Source organism: Mus musculus, chromosome 14 (assembly GCF_000001635.26).
Source record: "Mus musculus strain C57BL/6J chromosome 14, GRCm38.p6 C57BL/6J".
Lineage (NCBI taxonomy): Eukaryota > Metazoa > Chordata > Mammalia > Rodentia > Muridae > Mus > Mus musculus.
Window position 1 is genome coordinate 61,222,642 of NC_000080.6, and position 27,464 is coordinate 61,250,105.

Below are 27,464 nucleotides of genomic sequence, written 5' to 3' on the forward strand. Positions count from 1 at the left end.
CTTACTCTGTGTGGCCTTGGCCAGGGCAGAGGCAATGCAGTGGGCCCCGTGCAGGGCCAGGGGATGGGTCTTTGAGTGCTCGCTTTTTCCTGGTAGGCTGTTAACTCGGCATCCCTGCCTCTCCTGTCTTGTGGCTCGTAGGTTAGTAGGTTAATTGTGTCCACCTGTTTCTTTTCCTCTGCTGACAGCCCACTGTGTTCTGCTGTTCCCCGTGTTAGGCAGGCGTCCAGACTTCTCTATCCTCCCTTAGCTCAGCTCCTAGTCATGGGGGATGGCAACTGGGATTATAGGTCCCACGGTGGGCTGCATGAAAAAAACACTGCATGGTTTCACAGATGGAAATATGGACATTTAAAAACTGAAGCTTCATGCACTGTGTGATAATACTGTGTCTCCACAGTAAGATCACACAACCCTTGATCTCCGTCTTTGATCTTGCGAGATCATCATATAAGTTCCTCAAGTTTCAGTTTGTAGTTGATGTTCATGTCTTCCCTGTCAGCTGTCCTTGCCTGGATTCTGTCACCTGAAGTGACTCCTCATGACCTTTAATACATCACAGTCCATCCTAACTACATTGTCCTATTTATGTTAAGTGAAAGTCAATTCAAAATATTATGCTAGTGTCTCAAGTCCACAAAGCATGATCGAGCAAACATTTCCCCCATTGGTTTAATGAGGAGACAGCCACAGAGAGCCAGCAAACCTTCCAGAATTCACATATATATTTACAGCATAGGACTGATAAACCACAGGGGCCCAGGCTTCCCAATTTGCCACTTCCCTGGGCCCTGCTCTCCCAGCACTGGGCTTTGCGGTCGGTCGTCTCTGCTAACTGTCCCTGGTGCAAGCCTGGGGCATAGCTGAGGAGGGGGCAGGTAACCATGCACTTCCACTGTGACATAGGACAACACTACACACACACACACACACACACACACACACACACACACACACACTGAAGTGGCAACTTAAGGGTTCTTTGGAGAGTCAGTTTTATTGGTCGGTGTTTTGCTGTGGCAAACACGTGAAGGAACATTTCCTGAGATGGTCACTGGTGAGAGGCTAAGGCAGACTCGTGAAGGAACATTTCACTGAAGCAGACACAGGAGGGAGGATGTTCTGCTTTAAACACACACACACACACACACACACACACACACATGAAAGGACATGTGGTGAAGGAGTCTTTACTAACAACACATGTGTATCAGTCTGCCTTACATTGCATAGCTGAGCTGCATTTGTTAGGACTCTGCGGACTCCGGCTGATTGAATGCAGGTGCTGAGGGCAGACATGTGCTGAGTGAGGCAAGGCATGTGGGAGGATTCATGATGCTTGCAGGGTATAAATAGGACGTGACAGAGGGACAGAGACAGAGCTTGGCTTGCTGGTACAACCAGCTGTGCAACGCTTGTGGGTCTCATGTCTTTGCTGATCTTCACTTCCCTGAAAAAGGCACAGCCAAGAACTTCTCCTGGTGTTCCCCCTGGTCCCTCCTGCTGACTTGAGCCGAGGCTGAAGCCTGGCTGTCTCTGCCAGATCGTGTCACTGCTGTTGCTTTGTGTTTGCTGTCCTGACTACTGAACTGGACTGCTAGTGTTTGCGAGAGGATCGACCTGCCACTGCCTGCTAACCTGTGAACTGAACTGCAGACAACACAGATGGAAGTTGCTCCAAAGAACCTTTCTAAACAGGTTCACTTCCCCCATGTCCTTTCTTTTCCACCACTTCTGGTGGGTGCTGGGCTAAAAAGGAAGTTAAAGCGTTTAATCATTAAAAATAGGATTTGAAAAAATTAAAGTTACACACAGGGAACAAATGCATAAGTGTACATAGTACATCCAGACTTCAAAATGACATTGTGATGGAGCGGCTTAAAAAGGCTTTGTGAACCATTGCCTTATTTGAACAGAGAAACAAGGTCCTGATCTGTGCAGTGTGCACTTGTACTGCACAAAGGCAACCAGCTAATACTGCAGCCTGTGGATTTATTGTAGACAGCCTGGAATGTCTGGCTTCCCACTGACTGAAGTCAAGCTTTCGACTCCTATTAATAAAGTTCTACAAATCATGGTGTAGGGTATATCTATTATACTACAACAGATATTCTGGATTTAAACCTTACTATAGTTGACCTTTGAAAGAAATTCATTTTTCCTAGTTCATTTTATTTTGCACTAAATTCTGTGCAAGCAAACACGGTGCTCCTGGCAACAACAGAGGACAGCTGTCATCTGCAGATGACTCCTGTGATGCCCATGCTGGGAAACACCGACTCACTAGGAAATGGAAAATTGATGTTGTCTGTGGTGCTTTTTCACAAGTGAGAATGAGGAGTGTCTTGGTAATGCAGATGCCAGTGTAGGAGAGTGAGCCCACTAGGGAAGGAATGTAACCTTGCACAGCCTTCTCCCTCACCACACTGTCCATGCTATGCCTTTCATCATGGCTCACTACAAACCAGCGTAAGATCAGCACACTGACGTCCTAGTGGGGTCGCACTCAGATGCCTCATCAGAGTGCGATAGGAGCCCCATCGTAGAACTCACCACTCCTTCACTACTCTGCAAGATGATGTCCATCTGAGAGAGGGCCTCCAATTTCCCAGCGTTAGCTTTAACATGAACCCCCCTTGGGGCATCCATGCTTAGACTCCGAGTTGGGGATTCTAACCTGAAATGAGAAAAAAAAAAAAAATGAAGGTGTCTTTACATTTGGAACTTAAAGCCATAGAGGAGGGAAAGGTACTTTGCAAAAATCAACAAAATGGGGACTGGATAAATGGTTCAATGGTTAAGAGCACAGGCTGCTCTTCCAGAGGACCAGGTTCAATTTCCAGCACCTACATGGCGGCTCACGGTTCTCTGTATCTGAAGTTCTAGGGGATCCAGAACTGCACGCCTGTGGCTCGGAGACAAACATGCAGGTCAAACGCTCATGTACATAAAATAGAAATAAACCTAAAAAGAAAAATCCACAAAACAGGCAGGTGTGTCAGCATTTTGGAGGCTGAAGCAGTAAGATCGTGAGTTTGAGGCCAGCCTGGGCTACATAGGAAGACCCTATTTTAAAAAAATAAGCCAACTAAACATGTTGGTAAAATTAAATAAATATTTCCAAGGATACAATAAAGGAGAAAAATGTAAAAGCAACATTGAAGCAAAATGGAAGCTTGGATGGAAGGGGCCGTGTAGATTTTTATATTTGTGAAGAAGTGTGTTGACTTAAACTTGATTAGAAACTAATTTTCTTCATGCATATGAAAATACCCAGCACAATCGCTAGAAGTAAAATCATGGGAAGAAATATGGGTGGGAGACCAGGAAAGGCCGCTCACCCAACAAAGGGTGAGAAAGAGGAGAAAGGACCAGCAGAGCAAATGAAACACAGGGTGGCTGATGGAGTTCTAGCATCAAGTATCAGCCATTACAGCAAAAACAGTAAGTACGGCTAAATTCACCCATTAATCCATGAATATTCCTGTGATGGCTGGTCTCAACTGACAACCTGAGATCCACAGTCATCTGGGAGGTAGGATTTGAGCATGCCTGTGGGATTATCCTGATTTAACCTAACTGAGGAGGCAAGACCTACTTACTAGTCACAACCATTCCCTGGTATGATGGTTTGAATATGCTTGGCCCAGGAAGTTACATTATTAGGAGGTGTGGCCTTGTTGGAGTAGGTGTTGCCTTGGAGTGGGTGTGGCCTTGTTGGAATGGGTGTGGCCTTGTTGGAGGAAGTGTGTCACTGTGGGGGGTGGGCTTTGAGGCTCCTATGCTCAAGCTCCACCGAATGCAGAAGAGACTCCTAGCTGCCTGCAGAAGAGTCTTCCCCTGGCTGCCTTCAGCTCAAGATTTAGAACTCTCAGCTCCTCTACTACCAGGTCTGCCTGCACCAATGTCATACTTCCTGCCATGCTGATGATGGACTGAACCTCTGAACCTGTCAGCCAGACCCAACTAAATGTCTTCCTTTATAAGAGTTGCCTTGGTCATAGTGTCTCTTCACAGCAATGCCAACCCTAAGATACCTGGGTTGGGGCCAAGGTTGTACAGAAAGGTTTAAGTTAGCTGGGCGTAGGCATCCATCCTTCTCCATGTCCTAAGTGTGGGCCAGTGTAATCAGACCAACTGCTTCAAGTTCCTGTGGCCCTGACTTCCCAGACTAGGAGCTGAAATAAACCTTCTCTTGATTTTGTCAGGATAATTGATCACAGAAACAAGACAAGAAACTAAGGCAACACTCATAGAGAAATGCAAATTAAAATAACATCACAGCTCCATGTGATCCCCCTGTCACGGTACCTTCTAGGTGGGCCGGTGTGTCAGGGTGAAGCTGAGTATCTCCCTCCCAGCTGCCAGCAGCTGGGGACTAAAAGATGTTAAAATGTCACAATTAAACTCATTATATTTTGTTTTCTTCCTTTTCTTTTATTGAAAATAGATGGTTATACAATATATTCTGATTATGGTTCCCTCCCAAGTCTTCCAGGAATACCGCCATCTTCCTGCCATTGGAATCCGCACACCCTCACTCTCTCACTCACTAGGAAAAAATGGCAACTAAAGAATAATAACAAAACAAACTGAATAGAACAAAACAGGACAAAATGAGCTGAAAAGGCACGAAATACACAGATAGACAGAGACTCCTTGACTTTCTCGAAATGATGGACTATAACCTAGAACTGTGAGCTAAATAAACCTTTCCTTCCTGAAGTTGCTTTGGTTGGGATATTTTTATCACAGAAACAGAAACAAACTGAGTCAGTTAGCCAACAGTGTATCTCTAATTCTGAGACTTAGCTTTTAAAACGGTTTCATTCACTTTAAAGCAAATCTCTAAAATTTCTATCTTACTTCAAGATGTTTTTAATGAAATTAGTTTTACCAGATATTAAATAATCCTATGCCTGAAGAAAGCATTCCTCGTCCTCAGTGATATAATTCTTCAGCACTGATCTTATAGCCCTTTCTAAAATTAATGAACTTTATTATAGTCCAATATTCATCGTTATTGATTTTTGTTACAAATGTCTCTAGATGGGTAAACTGCTGAGATAGTATTGAAAGGTTAGCTTGGCGAAGGAAGTAGGACTATCCACGTACAGTGAAGAATGCAGGCAGATACTTTATCAGAACATAACCCAAATGGCCTCTGATAGAATCCCTGAGCCTGTCTAAAACCTCTTATTTACTGTCTGCATTTCTATAGTGTTCTGGGTAGTTCTGAACACCCAACAGAATCACCCACTAAACTCTGTGTACAGCATTTTAGGGCATCATTAGCTTGTAGAAACACGTCTCTTCCATATTTACTAACTGGTGCCAAAGGGCTCCAACCCCATGGTCAGGTTACTACCACAGTGACCTCATGTGGTGGTTTCGATTTTCTGTTACTTTTTCCTCTCTGATAAAATACTTAAGAGAAGCAACTTAAAAGAGGGAGGATTTGTTTTGGCTCGTGGTTTGGGACAGTGCAGTCCCTCATGGTGGGGTCAGCATGGCGGCCAGCACTCTGTGATGCTGGAGCTTGCGATGGTTTGCTCACATCTGGGCAGGTCAAGATATAACCCACGTAGCCCTACCCATTACTTATAAGCAGGTCCCACCTCCTGAAGGCTTTAAACCTCCCCCAAACAGTGCCACCAGCTGGGGAGCAACTGCCCAAGTACATAAGTCAGGGGGGTGGGGGTGGTCTACATTCTTACTATGATAGATCATTTATTTAAAAAAATTATTTGGCCTTTGACACAAAAATATATTAGCAGAATTAACAGTGGATCTAGGAGCCTAGAATGGCAGACATACTCTGTAAGATCAAGCTTATGTACAAAACTACTCAGTCATCATGCCCAAATACATCAATGGCTGAGGGCCATCACAAAAGGAGAAACACAGTATGTTCCTCTCACATGAAGTGTGTAGAATAGTCAAGTCCACTGAAGGAAAGTAGTGTTGTGGATACCAGGGCTGGGGTGGGGAGGGGAGGATGAAGAACTGTTTATGGGGGTGAAATCTCAGTTCAAAGAGAAAACAGCTCTGGAGATGGACTACGGCCATGGTTCAAAACCAGCTGGGATGATGTAATGCCACTAAACTACACACTAAGCATGGCTAAGTGGGTAAATTGTAGATGATGTGCATTTTACCATACATACTAAAGCTTTCTAAAATTTTTGCAAATATGAATTTATCCTCTAGTTGCTTTTATAACATCATTTCCTTAGTAATATATGTGTATATGTGTGTATGTATGTGCACACACAGAGACACCCGTATATACTTACACACTCAGGCGTTCACCTACCATTGGAATTAACATTTCAAGAATGGTTATTTCAAATTTCCAGATCTATGTGGGACACTGTACTCTTCTGTGAGGCTTTGGATTTTTTTTAAGGTTGAGTAGGGATGGACAGCAGACAGAAGGGACCCCCTCAGAGGGAAGAATTTGTTCAATAGCCTGGGGTGGGAAGGGGTAGTAAACGCTCACATCTGGGAGGCATGTGAGGGAGATGAGGATGTCCAGGCCCAGCCCTACCCCTGTAGGGCCCTGCGTGCAGCCATCATAACCATGGCAGATGCAGAAGCGACAGAGTATTTAAAACAGTGTCCGCCGAGCAGTGTTCCTCTGACAGGAGTGTGAGGAGCAGACTCCTACTGTCCTCTGGACCCTGAGCAGAGGCAGTGGGGACAAGAGAGGAAGAGCATGAAGCTGCCACATCGAAGTTCAGATCCAACAAGACTTTGGACTTGCCATGGGTTCTAATAAGCACTAACCAGATAGTTATATGCAGGAAGCCCTGAAAGTAAAGGCGACCAATGCAGTAGGAGTGAGGTGGGCACATTGTGAGCGTCTGTCTGCAGGCACAACTCATTGTTGGCTATGAGAACGTTTGTTTATATTGAGTAAATTCTTACCTAAGGTCTTGAAATGGGTCAGCTCTGACAAGGGGTGTCTCCACTGAGTGTTCAAAAAGAGCTCCTTCTGGCCCTAAAAGAAGACCAGAGATGTGTCAGAGACAAAAGTACAAGAAGTAGCCTCAGCCAAACTAACAGACAGTCCATCCAGGAGGCTGAGCATCCCTGATCCCAGAATCCAGACGTTTTGAGAATTGGCTTAACCATCAAGCGTGGAAAATCCCAACCCATAGCCTACGTTTAGCTATTGTTGGAAGCCAGAGTTCACATTTTAAGTCTGTAGGCTGTAGAGCTTCCTTACCTAAGTAACAAGCAATGCTGTCTGGAAGGCCCTGCTGTGGTTAGAGCATAGCTACTTATCAACCCTAAGGCAGCAGGGCAGACTGTGGCCCAGGGCTCTCAGTGATAAACGGAGATAAACTGTCACATGTGACCTAGGAAGTGTGCAGGTTAGGACTCACACAAAGCAGCAGGGCAGACAGCGGAGTACAGGAGAATGAGTGAACACTGTGCTGGGCCCAGAGGCTCCTCAGGGCAATGCTGATCTACTGCTCAGGTTATGTTTAAAGTACTTCTTACCGTGACTGTCATGGGCATATGCACAGATTTAAGCAGCCGTGCTTCATCTGTGTACACCCACAACGGGTTATCCGGTAGGTTATTTATCCACTAGCTTCTGCCAGGCCAAAACTCAACTCCTCCCTAAGTCTCACTCATACCTAGATTCCATAGTTACCTGGGCCCCTTCCCAGATTTAGAACACACCCTGCCTGGACCTCATCTCTAATCAGACCTTACCTCCAGTTTAGGCCGAACCCCTGCATAGACCACACCCTGCCTGGGCCACACCCTTGTATCAATTTCTGCCCTAGTTTGTTTTCTATTATTTTGATAAATATAGTCACCAAAAGCAACATGGGAGGAAAAGTGTTAATTTAGTTTACAGGATCAGGTCTTATCACTGATGGCTGCCTAGGAAATGGCCAGAAATGCAATCTTGAGTCCTATACCAAACCTTCTTGTTTATGATTTAGATGTGAAATAGTCCCCCAGGCTCATGTGTTTCATTACTAGGTCTCTAGTAATAGTGAGGTTGTGGAACCTTCAGGAGGCTGGCCTAGCTGGAGCAGGCAGGTTGCTAGGGGCAGGCCTTTAAGCTCATCACTCTTCTTATTTCTGGTCTGAACTCTCTCCATTTTCTGAACCTCTGAGATGCATAAAGCTGTGCTGGGCCATCAGCTCCCTCAGCCACAGAGCAAGCAGGTTCAGCCTCCATGCCTTCTCTCCCACAAGGGACTGTGTCTCCTGAACTGTGAGCCAGGACAAGGCTTTGCCCCTCGAGCTGCTTCTGGAAGATGCTTTGTTAGAGTGACAAGAAAAGCAACGGAGACATTACTGAGACAGAGATTCCAGGGATAAGCACAATAAGTCCAGACACAGCCCCTGGGTGGCTCTGATGCGTGCGGATCACTTACAAGGCAACTGCCCATCTGCTTCCTCATCTGCTTCACAGACGAAGCTATAGCCTAACAGAAGCCCTGGGCCAGGGAGTGGCTCGTTCTCTGTAAAGGATGTCTGCATTTGATGGAATCCACGTTTCTCTTTATACCCCTTTCTCTACATTTTAATATTAACACCCTGTAGTGAATTCCCCAAGAGCTTTGCTGACTTAGCACACATTCATCTTGATCCACCAGCAAGAATAGATTGGTGGTACCAACACACTCTGACGCATCAGGAGGAGACAGACAGACCTAGTGACAACTTACATGCAGCTAGTACAAAAATGGCCACTAAGTCAAGAAAGCCATTGTTTCCTATACAGGTGGCCCTGAGCTTTTAAGGTGCTATGCTCCAATAACCATGTCATAAACTGATAATATCCCAAGTGGAAGATACATTGAATCTACCCAACATAACACCCATGCCGTCTCAGTAGCCTAGCTGCTGTGTACTGAGGTGGTTCAATCCTATGTGATCCAAGGGCTGACTAGCAGGTGTAGCGTTGGCCACTGTAGCTGTCCAGCCATAAGAATGGGACCACATAGTGCCAGACCAGGAAAATATCTGCATTAAAACTTCCAGTTACTTTCTACTTACTTTTTGTGTAGCCCAAGTCTCAAATTCATGATCTTCTACTACTGAGTATTGGGACCACAGGCGCATGCCCCTCCCTGCACCTGCTTTAATTTATTATCATTGGTTTCCTAGTATCTTTTAGGAATAAAAAGGAAGCCAGAACACTGCTTCTGTGACAAAGGCTGCAATACTAGGTCATCACTTTGCATGTGTTTGGGAATGATGCATATGTTGCATAAAATTGTATATCAGGGGATGAGTCTACCTCCTGCTAACACTATGAGAGAATATTGCTCCTGCAGGCTTGCCTATTCGTGCAGAAAAATTCAGGAAGTGGCTTAATTACACCTGTCTGCTTATACCTCTAGTCTTTCAGAAGCACAGCAAGTGAGTTTACAACGGGTTCTGAACATGGTTTTCATAGAATTGTTTTTTCTGCTGAAGGCGAGCCCTGTGAGCATTTGATTCCACTCAAGCAAAGGAGAAGCTGTTATGTAGACACATGGGGTAGCCAAGTACCGGGCATAATGGGACTAATGCCAGACGTGGATTGTACAGAGAGATCTGTCAGCCGTTGGCTACAGCGACTGGAAAGAGATGAAGAAGAAAGAAGGTGGGTGAAGCTCTGAGGAAGGCCTCATCCTTCAGATACAAACAGAATGTCAAAAGACCATTAACACAGCCAACTGCCTTTCCTTAGCAGAGTGCAGAGCAGAGCTGGGAACGCCTAGCTGCCCCTGGCTGGCTCCACGGACCTGTTACGCGCAGTCTGCCTGTGCCAACCACAACGTCCTGCTCCTCCGCAGAGAACAGTGGCTTGCCATCTTCAGAATTGATCTGAAAGTGCTGGCTCTGGACTTCTACCATCTGGGCACCTGAAAGGCAAATCATTAGACGTGTTTACTGTAAGCCACATTGATTCCTTGTTTCTACAACTTTTGTGTCAACCACTACAAAACAATGCACTTCCATATGTGTAGCAGGGCACTCACCCCACAACATCCCTGCCACAATAATAATGCATAAACCCCCCAAAAGGCTTTGGTGACAGATTTAGTTAGGAATCAAAGCTCACAATTTGCTCAATTTTCTTTTTCTTAAAAAATCTGGTTTTACTTTTGAAAATTGTGGTTTGAATAGGTATGCCCCACCCCCACCCCACAGATTCATATGTTTGAATGCTTGGCCCACAGAGAGTGGCACTATTAGGAGGTGTGGCCTTGTTTTAGTAGGTGTGGCCTTGTTGGAGGAAGTGTGTCACTGTGGGGGCAGGCATTGAAGTCTCCTATGCTCACGCTATGCCCAGTGTGGCACACAGTTGCCTGCAGATCAAGATGTAGGTCTCTCATCTCCTCCAGCATCATGTATGCCAGCACGCTGCCATGTTTCTGGCTGTGATAATGGACTAAACCTTTGAAACTGTAAGCCAACTCCAATTGAACGTTTTTCTTTATAAGAGTTGTTGTGGTCATGGTGTCTCTTCACAGCAATAAAACCTAAATTAAGATAATAATTATATGTGCTTTTGTTCTACCCAGAGATTCAGGGTCACTAATATCTCTTATATATGTTATATTAACATTGACTCTTATTGAGTAAAATACAACATTTTCTGACCAAATTAAGTTAGGAAAATATAGGGCAACTTTTTCTGTGCAGGCTCACTGCTTCCTTCCTGCAAGGACGATAGAATGTACTGTGCATGGATCCGCTTGTTTCCATGAAAGACACGTTGGGTAAAATGGGAGGTAGCCACAGAGCCACCTCTCCAGCTCCCTTCCATCCTGGGGACAACGCAGAGTGGGAACATCCTTTGCTTTATTGTCAGAGTAAAAAATGACTCCTTTTGATTTTCTTCCCCCATTCACCTTTCCTCTTCAGCCTCTCTTTTTGACAATCACAGTTGCTGGTCTGGTCTTCCTGTCAAACCTGGACATTTTCTGTAAGCGTTAAGAATCCTTGAGTACATTTGTGGTTTCCTGGCTCATCTGTGGCACTCATTGCAACGTGGGCATTTCAGTTTTGGGCTCCTCAGAACAGCACTGAGTTTGTCACTGTTCATAGGGTGGGTTTCTGGAACCCTTCTTGGGCTAGACCTCAACAAGAGCTAATAATGGTGGTCCCTTTATGAGGGTCCAGGCTAGCCTCTTGGCGAGTTCTTGCTTCTTCATGGAAGAGTGAGGCATCTCCACAGACCCACTTAGGCCTCCCACTCTGCCCCAACACTGGTACTTTCATTGATCTCTGCCATTTTCTCAACTTCCAGAAATTCCTTTCTGTGATGCGATGCTTAGCCCCGCCCCTTTCTCCATACTTGGCACTCTTCCTTCTACAAAGGCCTCAGAAGTTTTGCCTCAAAATTTGTTCTGTGTCCTTTGGGATTCCGTGCTTAGAAGAGTGGGTCCAAGCTCTAGAAGGGGCTGTCACACACTGGTGCGTTTTCCCATGGGCCACTCTCAGAAAATGCATTTGTTATTTGTCTTGTTGCTGTAACAAAATACCCAACAGAAGCAAGCAAGGTTTATTCCGGCTTCTGGTTCTAGGAGGTTGTGGCAGGAACTGGTATGGTGCAGGAGCAAGAGGCACTGCGTTAGCAGACAGGGCTTAGAGTAAACAGAAAGAAGGGCTTGGCTCTAAAACCCCCAACGACCCACACTCTTCAATGAGCCCTTACTTCCTAATGGTTCCACCACCTTCCAAAACAGAGTCACCAACTGGGTGACATCAGTCTATGGAGGGCATGTTCCATTCAAACCACAACACAGCAATAGCTCTTCATAGTGCTGATTCCTCCTGTCATGACTCCCCATGGCTTGCACCCCTTCCTGTCCCCATAAAACTGACAAGGCCGTCCTGCCCCCTCCTTTTCCCAGGCTGCTCTCTGTCCTCCAGCCCATAAGAGGCTGTCCAGCAGTTTGATTCCCCAAAAACTCTTTCCAGTCAAGGAGTGGTCTAGTTTGGTGTTTTCACCGATAACCATTAGCAGCTGAGATAAAAATACTTTCTAGGAAGAAGGACTTCAGGCCCTGAAGGGGATAAGAACTCCACAGGGAGACCAACAGACTCAACTAACCTGGGCCCTTGGGGCTCTCAGAGTCTGAACCACCAACCAAAGAGCATGCCTAGGCCTCCCCACTCATATGTAGCGGATGTGCAGTTTGACCTTCATGTGGGTCCTGAACAACTGGAGTAGAGGCTATCCCAAAAGCTGTTGCCTGTATTCTTTCAATGAGAAACTTTCTGTTTAAACCTGCATAACTAGTGACAGTTTCTTGGATGTGGGGATGGGAATCACATGTGTGACAAAGACAGAGTGCCACCATTTCAGGACACAGAGGAAGGAGGGCCAGGGCAGACACAGGGACAGAGAGGAGCTAGTCTGGGTCCATCCTAGTTGACTGTTCTTTAGCTCCCAGAATTTGAAAAGAATCCCCCTTTCAGCTATAAATATAGAAACTATTGTGTTGTGGTTTGGGAGACTGCTCAGTGGGCAAAGCATTTGCCCTGCAAAAGTAAGGACCAGAGACCCCGAGCACCCTTGTGAATACTGGAGGGCATGACAGCCCACCTGTGGTCTCAGCACTCAGCAGGCAGAGATGAGGGAATCCAGCAGCAAGCTGGAGGCTTGGCTATCCAAATCACTGGGCTCTAGGTTCAAGTGAGAGACCATGTCTCCGTGTTTAAGGTGAAAGGTGATAGAAGAAGACATCCAAAGTTAACCTGTGGTCTCTCACATAGTGTGCATGGAAGACATGAACACACATGTCCTCCAGCACACGTGTGAGAACCCACCCACATATGTACCCACACACATACAAATGCAATTTTCCCTCCTTGGGGCAAGGAGATGAATGTGAACAAAATATATTTCATGTTATTCTCCAAGAAATAATCTTTTAAAATATGCAATTAAGAAACTTTTGTTGTATATGTGTTCGTTTCTGTATTAATACATAAGATGGTTTTCCATTAAATGTTTCTCACAGACTATAAAAAAAGAAAAAGTTCCCCTTCTAAACATCCATTTTCCCACCTATAAAGCACAGGTACTTTATCAATATCCAGACTCCCAGATAAATCACATTAAAAAATATAAGAACAAACAAATAAGCAATTTTTAAGGTCAGGAAAGATTTTCCTACCCCTTATGTGTTATTATATATTTCCTGTGTGTTGTTATTTGACCACATATGGAACCCAGGATTGACACATTCAACAAATGCTCACTGAGTAAGTGAGAAAAGTGACAATGCCCCTTAAACATCTGAAGCCAGCAGCTGATTGGGGAATTTAAAGACTGGTGCTAAGAGGCTGCATCAGGGACCTAGCATTTGCCTAATTGGAGACCAACTGACTGCTTTTGAAAACTATAGCCAAGTAGATGGGAGCTGGGGACAGCTGGACACTCTGTAAGCTGCAGTCACTGTGCCCTGTGCAAATGATGGGAGGAGATACACTCGAAAGTGGGGGGGGGGGGAGCATGGACCAAGGGGAGTAGGGGAGGAGAGGGCATGGGGGAAGGGGAGGGAGAGGAGGGAGAATTAGAGAGAAAGAGGGAAAGAGTTGAGAAGGGATGGAGCGAGTGTGACTATGCCTCTGGCTCTGGGCCAAGGCCTCTGTTCTCTTGGGCCTGGCTAACTTGGTCTTTTGGATATGATATTCTATTTCTAGCGCTAACCTTCACAGGCCTCTATTGCCTGGAACTGAAATCGTTTTGATCAAAATATCAGGGGCTGGGGAGGTTCTCAGTGGGTAAACCGTTTGCCATGCACTCAATGAGAACCCAGATCCCCAACTAGGATGCATGTAAAAGCTGGGTGCAGCAATTCACGCATGTAACCCCAACCTGTACAGAGACAGGGAGATTCTGGAACTCACTGGCCTGCCAGTCTCACCAAACCGGTGAGCTCCAGACTCAGTGACAAACCTTGTCCTCAGCTGAGGAAGACAGCAGCACGCACGCACACACACACACACACACACACACACACACACACACACACACACCCTCTGCCTCTTGTGAACAACACAGAAGCTAGAAGGCTCATGGTTTCTTATTTCTAAATAAGCTTGCAATTCTTCCGAAGAAACCTCCGTCTCTTCAGCATCACCCACGGACCCGGAGCAAGTGAGCTGCTATGAGGATGGCGGACTCACCCACTTTCACCCGGCCTGTGACCTCCCCTTCTGAGTTGCGAGCACTGACTGTCACGTTCTGGGTTGACTGCAGAAGCAGAGATGAGTCCTGGAAAGGATTTACAAAATTAACAAAATACACCTCTATGTATGCATATAGTCTATATTTATACTTTCTAAATCACTATACACACACACATATATATTTACTTTTTACTACAAATGTATAGGATCCTAGTGATACACACACACACACACACACACACAAACACACACACACACACATATATATATTTATCCTATACATTTGAACTAAAAAAATTTTAAAACCTCAGACTTATATTATTTTCAGTGTACAAATATATTAACTTTTAAAAATAGGTTATAATAATCCTTTGAGTTGAAGATGCTGCTCCTAACATGTTAATTAGTTCTCCAGGCAAACAGGTTCTAATGAGTGCTGTATCTTTGCCAAAGCAGCCACAGTCTTTGTTGTCAGGGTTACTTATGTTCAAGACATTTGGAAGGGAGAGATCAGAGAATGGTTAAGACAGTCTACAAGAAATACCACGCTGCTTACTGTCAAAGAACAAAGGTTTCTCCCAATAAAACAAAAAGCCTGACCCAGAAAAACAAGTACCACAGGAGCCCCCTGCTGTGTGGCCGGCCACTCGGGAGGTTGGGGTGGGTCCATCAGTGGGTGTGAGTTACAGTTCAGCAGGAACTGGGAAGTGCTACGGAGCAGCAGTTAACAGAGTAACACAGTTCACACTGTAACAGTGATGCACTGCACATTTCAAACAGCTAGAAGACATCACTTTTAATGCCTCCACTATAAAGAAATGATCAATTTTGGAGGAAATATGTTTGACCTAGTTCCAACATTACACAATGTATGTATGTGTTGAAAACATCCCAGGGTACTCTTTAAAATGTAAGTTTTGGGAAGGTCAGATGTCTCGGTAGATAACAAAGTTTCTTGTGCGTGACTGAACACCTGACTTTCATCTCCACATCCCCTAATGGAGGCAGAGCAACAACTTTTAAAGGTTGTCCCCCTGCCGGGCAGTGGTGGCGCACACCTTTAATCCTAGCAGTTGGGAGGCAGAGGCAGGTGGATTTCTGAGTTCCAGGCCAGCCTGGTCTACAAAGTGAGTTCCAGGACAGCCAGGGCTACACAGAGAAACCCTGTCTCAAAAAAAAAAAAAAAAAGTTGTCCCCTGCTGCACACACAGACACACACAGACACAGACACAGACACACACACACACACACACACACACACACACACACACACACACACGCATAGAGTAAATAAAATGTTTGAGAAATATGTAATGTGTGTTTCTTGGTGCTTCATGAGAGTTCGCTTGAGAGAGGGGCCACCGTGACTGTGCACACTCAGACCCTCATGCTTGTCAAGTAGGTTCATTACCAACTGAGCCATCTCCCCAGCCCCACACTCTGATCTAGAGAGTGCCATGAAGCCAGCATCGTTAGAAACCAGAGCAACGTGCCCGAAGAAGACATTCTTTCAGCTCAGCACTAGAAATCGGTATTGAATGGCAAACTCTTCAGATTGATAGAAAGCCGCTCCCTAGAAACTCGTAACTAACACATTGGATTCCACAGGTTTCGGAGGGGCACATCTGTTCTGCACACATTAGTGTTGTGACAAACTGCTGCACAGCTAGGTTATGGTCATTTGTTTCTGTGTTTTATGCCCTGGCTGACATTGATGACACATTGTGAGCCCTTAATATGTGGTTGGTTTTCTGACTTACTTTCTAACTGTAGTCCCCGTTCTTCTTAAAGCACTCTGGAAATGGCAGCCTGATAAAACACAACTGAAGTCGTTCATTCTAGAAGGTTCCACTCGCTATGCTCTATTTGCCTGACTTTGGTCACCAGGTCCTGAGGGATCACTTGGGAATGTGGGGAGAATGGGCTGTCATATTTTACTTTATTCAGACCTGACTTACTAACGAAAACGTGGGCTGATTTTTCTTGTCCTCAGACAGCAGTGTTCTTAACATCTCCAAGTGTGTATTTCAAGAAGTTTAACATTTCCTACTATGGTTAATGTAAGTGCACTGCAGCGATCTGCTCAGATCTGACTCATGCATGAATCAGCCACAGTTACAGAGCATCTGCACGTGCTCCCTCAGCCAGCAAGAGCCCTAGAAGTAATACGACTTCACCTACAAATACTGCCCGCCCCAGAACCTCCCCTTTGTGTCAGTACTGACTACGACTCTTGAAGTGCTCGAATAGAGAAGAGCATGGCAAGCATGACTCTGGCAGTCCTTGCCCTTCCCCCAGTCCCTCTGCCGTGCTAAACTGTTAGGTTACATTCTAAAGCTGGCCACCGAGGTCTCTTCCCTTATGTGGCCACTTCTTCCCCGGAGGCTGACCACCAGGTTCCAGCTATCAAAGCATTGAAGTCTAGCAATCAGAAGACCCTGTTGGCTCACCTAATTAACATACCCAATCAAAACAAACCAACTCATCTTAACCAGATGGGAGTCTCCTTTTCCCATCATAAATTGTCAATTGCCCATGGGTCATGCATGTCTGTCTTCTCTCTATCTAGAGGTAGTCCTTCGTCCCTCCAGGTCAAATATCCTTCCCCCCTCTCCCTTGTTCCTTTTCCCTTCTCCCTTGTCCTCTATCTCCTGTCTTTGTATATTTCTCCCTGTTCTCTTGTCCTTCTGGGACAACTAATTTTCTTTTTGCTGAGAACTTGGTCTTGGGGTGCATGGTGCTGACACCAGTCCTTACAACTCTCATTCTGCTGTCGGTAAGACACCCTAACAGCTCTTTGGGAATAGCTATGCTTCAATCTCTGTGTTCCTTTTTTATAATTATTTCATAGTGACTGGCGTGGAGCTGCTTATGGTGAGTCTCAGGCTCACAATCCTTTGAGCAGCACAACTCACGCAGAATGTCTGTATGACTGGAGTTTCTCCCAAGGTCCTCAGAGAGCCCAGAGTGCCCCAAATCAAGGCTGTTTGGCTGCTTGTCCCAGTGAAGGGATGGTCAATTGTTCTGGGTAAAGATGTTTTAATCCAGGCTGGAGAGATGGCTCTGTGGTTAAGAGAACTGACTGTTCTTCCAGAGGTCCTGAGTTCAAATCCCAGCACCCACATGGTGGCTCACAACCATCTGCAATGAGATCCTATGCCCTCTTCTGGTATGTCTGAAGATAGTGACAGTGTACTCACATACATTAAATAAATAAATAAATAAATAAATAAATAAATAAATAATTTTTTTAAAAAGATGTTTTAATCCTAAATTACGGGGTTTTTTTGTTTTTTTTTTTTTAAATGGGCTAAATTACTGAGGCTACAAAACTCAGAGCAGACACATTTAAGAACAAAATCTTTATAGCACACATTCTGTAAGGTCTACTGTCCAATAGCACATTATTAGACATAACATACCATGAACATGTGTACACACCTACTTGCTAAAAATCCCCTCCGAAAAACAGAATTTCTGTGTGTGACGGTCATTTATTTTCACAGGTTATGTGAAACACGACCTTCTTACCACTCTGGAGCGTATTTCTTTGGCATACAGCGGAAATAAAAATTCCGACTCTCCTTCCAGGCGAAGTCCATCTGCTGTAACATGCAAGTGACCCATTCCTATCTGGTAAAGAAAAGAGACAGGAAGTTCCCATTGATTTATTTTTTTGCTTCTTTTCAATTAACTAAAATTACACATGCATCTTCATACATTCCTTCCATTTTTCTGTATTTCTCCTAAATATTTGAAACTTGAGTTGTTTATATTCAATGTCTATTTTTTAAAAACCTTTTTGTAAGGACAAAGGTCTATTTGAGAGATGTGTGTAAGATTTAACAAATCATTTTATAATAAACACCTAAGACCCATGACCATATTAAAAAATAAAACCTTACTGTAATGGTTTAACTTTAAGAACATTGATGATTGAGTGATTGATTGATTGAGTGAGTGAGTGAGTGAGTGATTGATTGATTGTGGCCACTACCTTACTGAGACCTCTTACAGGGACAAGATGACACCTCCCCAGTGCAGTGCATAAGGAGCCTACTGAAGGGGGTGTGGTGTAATTGGTGCTGCTCCAGCAGATAGAGCACAGCCCATCCACCCCAGCTTTTCTGGACACCTGTCTATCAGTCTTCATTCCCTCACCACCCTAGTCAGGCTTCCAGGACCAAGCTGTGCTGGACCTGATACCTTGACCCTGCTTTTTAATTTTTAAATAAAGATATAGTAAAATGGACTCTTCTGGGGCATACAATTCTTGAAGTTTCAGCCCACAAATGCATGTACGTACACGAACCACAAGCACAGTTAGGATTCATTATCTCTTAAGACATCCTAAACACCCTTTTAAGACTGCATGTTCACTGTGTTCTTGATGAAATAAATACTTATTGGAGAACTTTAACTGAGAAGCACTTTCAGGAAGAGAGAAGTTTGTGTTCCAGGGGCTGTGTTCCCCAAGTCTGCAGTCACAAAAGGGCCGGTAAACCAAAGACAATGCCGCTGAGATCATGGCGACCACCGTGCTGTAAAACCATCTGGGATTACTTAACTTCATTCCCTGTGCATTCTCAGCCACACTGGACCACTTCTTCCTTCAGTGTGGGTAGCCCTGGAGGGACCATAGTACAGGCCCATGTAGCAGCCTATATGTGATTTCCATGTTCTGAAGCACAGCTGGGCGATGGTCATCCCAGAGTCATCCTCACCCCTGCCCTCCTGTCATGCCTTCCACCCAAGAATTCCAAAAAGGCCTCCACATTGACTGAACGTGAGTTATCAATTTATTTCCCACATCGCGAAGAGGCTCAGAGCAGAGGAGGCAGCAGCCTTGCTGTTGAGATCTGATAGGGAAAGTCTAGGAGAATCCATGTTTAGTACGGCTTTATGACCCGAGACTGTGTGAGGGATGAGCAGTCCCGTCCTCCTCATCCCCCTGAACACTTGATAAGGACACAAATCGTGTCATGGAGTGAACGCTTCTCCATAGATTTCAGAAGAAACTCCTTAGAGAATATAGTTTGGGGCTTCTCTAGTGTTAGAAAAAGTTATATGTCAGTTTATAGATGTCTACCTCTGCTTTTTAGCTGTTGCACACTACCCCATGGTATGAATGCAACATCTCCTTATAGCTTTTATTGTTTGAGAATTTCACACATGCATACTGCATTTTGGTAAAATCCTATCCCTTTCTCTCCCATGCCTCTCTTCTCCTCTACTTTTCCTTCCCAAGTTCATGTGCTCACAGAAGACGTTAATCCATTATTTTACTTAAAGAATAGGAGGGATGCTAGACTGTGACATTTCCTCCCAAACGGTGTAAAAGTAGAGCAATTAACCCAGTGCATTTGCAGAGACCCAGGGGTTTGTGAGGATGTGTTATGGTCCAGTCAGTATCCTATTATTTAATAGAATACAGATCAAAGACTTCTTGTAACATCCTGGATTAGACAGCATGTCTGAAAAACCCAAAGTAATTTTGTGGTGTCAACCTAACATTAAATCTGTCTCACTTCTTAATGTTCATGACTATATACACACATGCTCCTGCAAAGGTCATCTGACCTTTCATTTCTTTTCATGCTCTAGAATCAAAAAATACTTATTGAGTACATAATTGCATCCAATATACTGGGATATTGATAAGGAAAGGCATTTAGTGTCTATTATGATAACCATCTAATTGATTTTATAGTTCTGTACAGATAAGCTGGGATTCAATATAGAATTTGTACAGTCATAAAACAACAAATGTTTTATGTGATTAAGAATCTTGGGTCCACTAAAGTAATAAACTAATACTTAATTAAAACCCACGAGCAAAGTATATGGGCATAAAAGCATCGGTTTTCTACAAGGAGGCATCACAGCATCATTTGTTATATCAAGTGCCATAGAAGAAGAAAGTTGTGGTGATTTGACTGAGTCGGCTCAACAGGCTCAGGAAGTTGAATCTTTGGTTCTCACCCAATAGGTGGCGCTGTTTGAAGAGGTTTAGGAAGTGCAGTTTTGTGGAAGAGTCTGTCACTAGGGGTGGGCTTTGAGATGCTATAGCCTTCCTCTCTTGCCCTTGAAGATGTGAGCTTGTAGTTTCCTGCTCTGGTCACCACACCTGCCTGCAAGCCACGCTTTCCCACCATGATGCTGGAGCCATATCCTTCCGGAACTATAAACCCAAATAAACTTTTCCGTCTACAAGCTGCCTTGGTTTATCACAGACACGGAGAAATAACTAATATATACACAGACGCCCAGCCTTTGTGAAGAAATGCTGGGATTCAGTGTTCAATACCATCATGACGCTGCAGAATATTGTCAGTATAAATTCTAACCCAGAAATCACACCCTATATTGTCTAATGTTAAATACACTCATAACTCTAACCTTTACTTAAAAATTAATTTATAATAGTTTCTAATGTATGTATAGTAAGTACAGTTACATGCAGATATAATACAAATATACAATATTTGTATACAATATAATACAAATACAAATATAATAAATATATTCAATAATGTTTCTCAAGCTATATTTTAATTTTATGAGTATATTGCCAGAATGTGTAGAAATGCAGATGTTTACTATGTGAAGACAGTGATGGTAGCTATTGGCTTGCACCATGACATGGCAGGAACAAAGGCATAGAAAATGTAGGGTTTGTTAAGTGCACTTTGCACTAAACCTCAACTGTAGCTATTATTCTTGGGAAGAGTCTGAGCACACATCACACCCTCAGCTGCCTGGGGAAAACATACTGACTAAACTGTGATGTTCCTCACAGTAGCACTTTCATCTCAGTGGCTCTATCTTGCCAAATCAATGTATTCTATATTAAATGAGAACCCCATCCCAGAATGCACAAAACAAGGGCTTCTTGTGACATAGCTTAGTGGTAGAGCACTTGCCTAATATGCAAAAGGTCTTGTGTTCAATTCCCAGCACCATGAAATAAACAAAATGTACACAAAACATAAAGGCAAATAAGGTTGTGCAATTATTTTTAACATACGGGAATATCTAGAATAGAATAACTTCTTTAAGACTTCTGGCATTTTGGGCTGGTGAGATGGCTCAGTGGGTAAGAGCACCCGACTGCTCTTCCGAAGGTTCGGAGTTCAAATCCCAGCAACCACATGGTGGCTCACAACCATCCGTAACGAGATCTGGCTCCCTCTTCTGGAGTGTCTGAAGACAGCTACAGTGTACTTACATATAATAAAATAAAAATGAATCTTTAAAAAAAGGGGGGGGCTGGTGAGATGGCTCAGTGGGTAAGAGCACCCGAATGCTCTTCCAAAGGTCCAGAGTTCAAATCCCAGCAACCATATGGTGGCTCACAACCATCCGTAACAAGATCTAACTCCCTCTTCTGGTGTGTCTGAAGACAGCTACAGTGTACTTACATATAATAATAAATAAATCTTTTTTAAAAAAAAGACTTCTGGCATTTTATTTACTAAATCTGTTGTGAATATTGAAGTCTTTGCATATAACCCTTATGTGTGTCAGACAGAGTGTTGAAAACACGCAAATGTTGCATTGCTCTGGCTTGGGCGTGGTCTAAGTGTGTCTTCCAAGCAGTGGTTCTCAACCTATGGGTCGAGACCCCATGTGAGTCAAATGATCCTTTCACAGGAGTCACCTAAAACCATTGGAAATGTCAGATTCATAACAGTGTTAAAATTATTATTATAAAGTAGCAACAAAAATAATTTTATGGTTGGGGGTCACCACAGCATGAGGAACTATATTAAAGAGTTGCAGTATTAGGAAGGTTGGTCACTGGGGTGACAGCTTTCTGGACTTTTGAGAGGTAAGTCCTCATGGAAGGCCCTCGGGTCAATGGCAACTTGCACATGAGAGAGTCTGAGATATTTGTCTGGGGGGGTCCTAGTTAGCTTTCATGGGAGGGTTGTGATAAAATCCCCAGCTGGGCCCCACCCAGTCTGGCTTTTTGTCTGTTGATTGGATTCTTCTGTATGTTCAGGTTCACACTTGCACCAGGCATCCTGAGGTCCCCCTCAGAGCTGAACCTAAGTCCTTAAACCTCCAGAATTATGAGCTGAACGAACAAGCCTCTTTAGATGAAGTCGTCAGCTTTAAACAGGACATCTCTATAAGCTTCCTACCCCAAAGGCTCAGGGAACATCAGCGGGGAGGAGGCAGAGAGCGTGTAAGAGCTGGAGGAGGGGAGGAGCTCAGGGAAAGCTTTTGGGCCTGGCATACTGGGTGCACTCTGGAACTCACAGTAGCTGTGGTTACCTGCACAACATCAAGTCAGCCAAACTCTGACATAGATAGGTAGATCATCTCCAGGCCACAACCCTTTCTGTGGAGCTAGTCAATGGATAACTGCTGAAGAAGAATCACTCTTCTCAGAGGGTGTGGCCACTGGAAGGTAGATGTCCCATGATGCTCCAGTGGATGGATCCACACCCCTGCACTTATGGGCAGCACTAATTGGATTTACTGAGTTATAAAAACAATGGCCTGAAATTGGGACTTAGATCTGTTAGAGAGATATGGAGAGAACCGTAGGAGGGGAGAGGGATAAATATGATCATATTTTAATATATACATATTTAACATATACATTATCAAGAATAAAGGAAAACTAAACAAAAAACAAACAAAAATCATCTTCTTTAAAAACAAACAAATGCTTGCCTCAGGTATTTCATTACAGTAATTTAATTTAGATGAGAGCAGACATGCAAACACTAAACTATAGGACTGACAACATGAGGAAAATCCAGTTCTATAGATGGTAATGTGTAAATGGCCACTAAGGAATCTTGAGAGAATCAACCACAAATTCAGATTAGAATTTTCCTACCCCATAGAGATAATGACTAATGGAAAATACTATGCAATAATTTTTTTAAAAGTACAATAATTTACAATGAGTCAGAGAAAGCAATACTCACTGGAGAAAACCACATCACTTTCAGAATCCAGATAGTGAGAGCGAGATTCACAACGAGGATGGCGAGCAGGAGAAGAACGAATAGGTATAGGCAGCGCTTCCTCCATCCGTAAATGCCAATCTTGTAGATGTGCTGGTTCTCGGGCCTCTCTATGTGAGTGCCCTCGGTGACCGTGGTGTACTGTTCTCGAACCATCTTCTAGAGAGGGGAGGAGGGAGGGAAGAGAACTTAGTGGTCAGTACCGATATATCATGAGTCTAGAAAACAATTTTAATCCAAACCAGAAGCCAGGTATGGTGTGTACACCTGTAATCCCAGAGCTCAGAGCGGGGAGGGGAAGAGAGCAGAAGGTTCGAGGGAATTCTTGGTTTCATAGTGAGCTCAAGGTCAGCTGCATAAGTCTCTATCTCAAAAGAAGAACAAGAGAGAGAGGGGGGGGGGAAGAAGAAGAAGAAGAAGAAGAAGAAGAAGAAGAAGAAGAAGAAGAAGAAGAAGAAGAAGAAGAAGAACAAGAAGAAGAACAAGAAGAAGAACAAGAAGAAGAACAAGAAGAACAAGAAGAACAAGAACAAGAAGAACAAGAACAAGAAGAACAAGAAGAACAAGAAGAACAAGAACAAGAACAAGAACAAGAACAAAACAAGAACAAGTACAAGAAGAACAAGAACAAGAACAAGAAGAACAAGAGGAGAGGAGAGGACAAGAGAAAAAGAAGGAAAAGACCTTCCTCCAGAGAAGCACGGTTTGAATGACCAGGTAACATACAATATAAATAGTTTTACTAAAGAGCTGATTTTGTTGTTTGTACTGACACCAAATGCCTGTGAAAAGGGACCCTAGAAGTTCAGATAATGAGCACCACTGGGCAGAATGCCAGGTACCCAGGGCTTTGGGGTCACACAAAGTGGAACTCATGTTGGCAAAAGATCATGCTGATCTGAAAACACAGAGCGCTCTGTGATCTGTTTATAGCCTTATACAACGGTAACAGAGGGAGTGACTATTCTGGAATTCAGACTTAAAGTCAATGACATGGAGATAATTCTGTGTTTAATATATATACATTAAACAGAATTTAACTTTATAAACTAATTGTAAGTAATTTATGTCAGCATTAAAAATTATACTCACTGTTCACTTCAAGTGTGTTGATGTCATACCTTAACTGTTATTGACTTTAAATGCATTGCTTAGATATTAATATCAGGTTGGGGGTCATTTTTTGTTTTTGTTTTTGTTCTGTTTTGGTTTGGTTGGTTGGTTTGGTTTTTCAAGACAGGTTTTTTGTTTGTTTGGTTGGTTGGTTGGTTTTTTCGGTAGAGGTTTGGCTGTCCTGGAACTTACTCTGTAGACCAGGTTGGCCTCAAACTCACAAAGATCTGCCTACCTCTGCCTCCCAAGTGCTGAGACAGGACACTTTCAGGAAGTAGGCAAACAAGATGACTAACATATGAGTCATGTTCCAAAAGAGTTAATATCACATAATCTTAAAAGGAACCAGGTGTGGGGGTGTACACTCACAATTCTATCACCTAGCCCCTCAGATAGTAGTGAGTTGAGTTCAAGGTCAGATTGAGATACATGACCAGTCTTTCAAAGAAACAAACAAAAACAAAACACCAAACTTTCATAAGGGGGAAGTGTAGGCATGATTTTTTCTCAGCTGTGGAGAGCTCTTGGTGCTGCTTCTAAGATATTGGCAAGGATTTGACATTGGGCTAGGACAAGAAAGTAGGCTCAAGATCTGGATCATCTTGATAAGTCCCTGAATAACACATGGGACTTTTGTTTATGCCTTGCTTGTTCCTTGACTACTTTTCCTTGACCTGGAACTAACCCTATTCTTTGCATGTACCTAGAATGATATGAAAGCAGATTGGGGAAAATTAAAGCCACTTCTGCACTGGCTGGAGTCATACTATAATGTTGTCTAATTGTCTTTTTTTTAAAGATTTATTTACTTATTATTTATTTATTATATGTAAGTACACTGTAGCTGTCTTCAGACACTCCAGAAGAGGGCATCAGATCTCATTACGGGTGGTTGTGAGCCACCATGTGGTTGCTGGGATTTGAACTTTGGACCTTCGGAAGAGCAGTCGGGTGCTCTTACCCACTGAGCCATCTCACCAGCCCCCTAATTGTCTTTTTATTTTCTTCAATCCTCACTCCCTCCCTCAAGACCCTGTTGACTGACTGAGCAGACTTGGTCACTCAACATACTTTAACAACTGTTCAACCTCCCCTCCAGCCCACCACCTACCAGAAGTACTGGAAGAGAAAAGTTATTAAGGCATGGGCAAGATAGACCTGTTTAGAAATAGTTCTTTGGGGGCAGGTCTAATCTTCATTGTCAAGATATCAGCAGTTCAATGCAGTAGCAAACACTAAATACAAATCAGCAGCTGTAGTCCAGTCCTCTCAGCGGTCACCACACATGAACTAGCAAAGATGGTTCAATCCAGAAGAAACCCCAAGGCTCACCAACTGGACAGGGTCTATAGAGGCAGCAGGAAGCCACAGGAACCTCATGAGAAGTTCTTTGGTGAGTTTCTCTCTATGGTGTCACCACAAGCTTAGCTCAGCAATGCAATGTAAGGCGAACCAATACTAACCAATATGTTAATGAAGAATAGAGAGGTGGAGAAAAGTGAACTGATGCTCCGGCTCCCACTGTCTGTGGGGTCATATTTATATTCCTTCATCATGTGACCTTTCATGTGTCTGATACAGAACATAGGTGAAAACCTGTGTTCCCCAGCAAAACATCACTGGACATAATTGACTTTCCAAAGAAACCAGAAGCTTCTACTTCAAGGAGGTATTTTTTAAAAAGCTAGTCAGATTCTTGAAAAATTACAAATTCAATTATATCTAAGAACTCAAAGGGTGACTATACATAGCTGTGCATTAGTGTTCCTCCAATAAAGCCACACCCACTCCAACAAGGCCACCTCCTAATAGTACCACTCCCTATGGGTCAATGGGGGCCTTTTCTAGTCAATCCATGTCACTTCCTAGCCCCCACAGGCTTGTAGCCATATCACAATGCAGAAATGCATTAGGTACAACTTTAAAAGGTTCCAGAATCTATAAGTCTCAACCCTGTAAAAGTCCAAAGTCTCTTGAGACTCATGCAATCTCTTAACTGTAATTCCCTGTAAAATCAAAATGAAAAAGCAGCTCACAGGCCTCCGATGTATAATTGCATAGGATATAAATTACCATTCCAGAAGCAAGGAAAGAGAACATGATAAGGAAATATTGGACCAAAGCAAGACCAAAAACCAGCTGGACAAACTCAGAACTCTGCCTCTCCATGTCTGATGTCAAAGTGCTCTTCAGACCCCCAAGTATTTCCAGCTTTGTTGACTGCAACACACTTCTCTCTCTTGAGCTGGTTCCTCTCCCTGTCAGCAGCAGGTATCCCCTGACTCTGGCATCTCCAGCATTTTGGTGTCTCCAAGGCAATCTAGGCTTCACCTGCACAGCTTCACACAATGGCCTGCCTGAGCTCAACAGCTTCCCTTAGTTGCAGAAGGAGATTACATAACCCCTTTCTTCTGTCTTTAACTCTAAAGCCAGACCACGTGGCCAACACTGCCGAGCTCTGCTGCTTGCTGGGGCTGGAATATAGCCCCCTCATTTGATTGCATCTTTACCAGCTTTCTGGGTTTGATGGCTCCCTTCACTGCCTAAGCTTGACTGTCGTGGAACTCACTCTATAGATCCAGTTGGTCTTGAACTCAGAGATGCACCTGCCTCTGCCTACACAGTGCTAGGATTAAGGGTGTGAGCCACCACGCTCAGGTTTAAGCTTTTCTTTAATTCCTCTTCACAAATTGGAAGCTTAACTGGGTGGGATCTTGCCTTGAGGTCACTATTCCACTTAGCATCAGGCTTTTCTTTAATCTGTTTACCTCCTTGAGCACAGGATTTAGCTCCATTCCACTTCCTGGTACCCCCTTTGTCTCCTCAAAGTGTACAATTTTTTTTTCTTGCTCAGTTTGCTCCTTTTCATTATAGATCTGGATAAGAGTGACCACTAAGAACCATATAACAGAGTCAACGCTAAGCTGTTTTTGAGATTTCCTCTGCCAATGAAATTAATCCCAAATTCTTCAATTCAGTCTCAAAGCAGACTTTCTGGACAAGGGCAGAAAGAAGCCACATTCTTTGCCAAAATATCACCAGAACGGTCTCTTGGCCATGTACTAATATTTTCCTCCTCTGAAACCTCTTGAGTTAGGCTCCCACAGTTCAAATCATCCTCAGCATCACAGCCATGTTCCAACTAGGATCATGAATTAAGCCCCATTTAAAGCATTCAACTGCTTTTCTAGTCCAAAG

At 43.8% G+C, this 27,464-nt stretch overlaps 2 protein-coding genes across 5 annotated transcripts in view; one reads left to right on the forward strand and one right to left on the reverse strand.

The window, feature by feature from the left end:
- The window catches only part of Sacs (sacsin), a 102,273-nt gene extending 84,221 nt beyond the window's left edge, over positions 1-18,052 (forward strand). Inside the window, exons 10-11 of one of the 3 annotated variants that reach the window (XM_030247881.1) lie at positions 9,454-9,622; positions 9,710-10,146. In XM_030247881.1, the coding sequence (XP_030103741.1) occupies positions 9,454-9,622; positions 9,710-9,740 (200 nt within the window). In that variant the 3' untranslated portion in view covers positions 9,741-10,146. Of the gene's footprint in view, positions 1-9,453; positions 9,623-9,709; positions 10,147-17,675 lie in introns of those variants that run through there. The other 2 variants (XM_030247882.1, NM_172809.3) reach the window with 2 other exon arrangements.
- The window catches only part of Sgcg (sarcoglycan, gamma (dystrophin-associated glycoprotein)), a 55,957-nt gene that overhangs the window by 3,536 nt on the left and 24,957 nt on the right, over positions 1-27,464 (reverse strand). For both annotated transcript variants that reach the window (XM_006519012.3, NM_011892.3), the window contains 6 exons: positions 23,115-23,312; positions 17,701-17,802; positions 14,167-14,254; positions 9,765-9,884; positions 6,931-7,003; positions 2,554-2,677 (listed from right to left, as the gene is read on the reverse strand). In XM_006519012.3, the coding sequence (XP_006519075.1) occupies positions 2,554-2,677; positions 6,931-7,003; positions 9,765-9,884; positions 14,167-14,254; positions 17,701-17,802; positions 23,115-23,309 (702 nt within the window). In that variant the 5' untranslated portion in view covers positions 23,310-23,312. The remainder of the gene's footprint in view (positions 1-2,553; positions 2,678-6,930; positions 7,004-9,764; positions 9,885-14,166; positions 14,255-17,700; positions 17,803-23,114; positions 23,313-27,464) is intronic.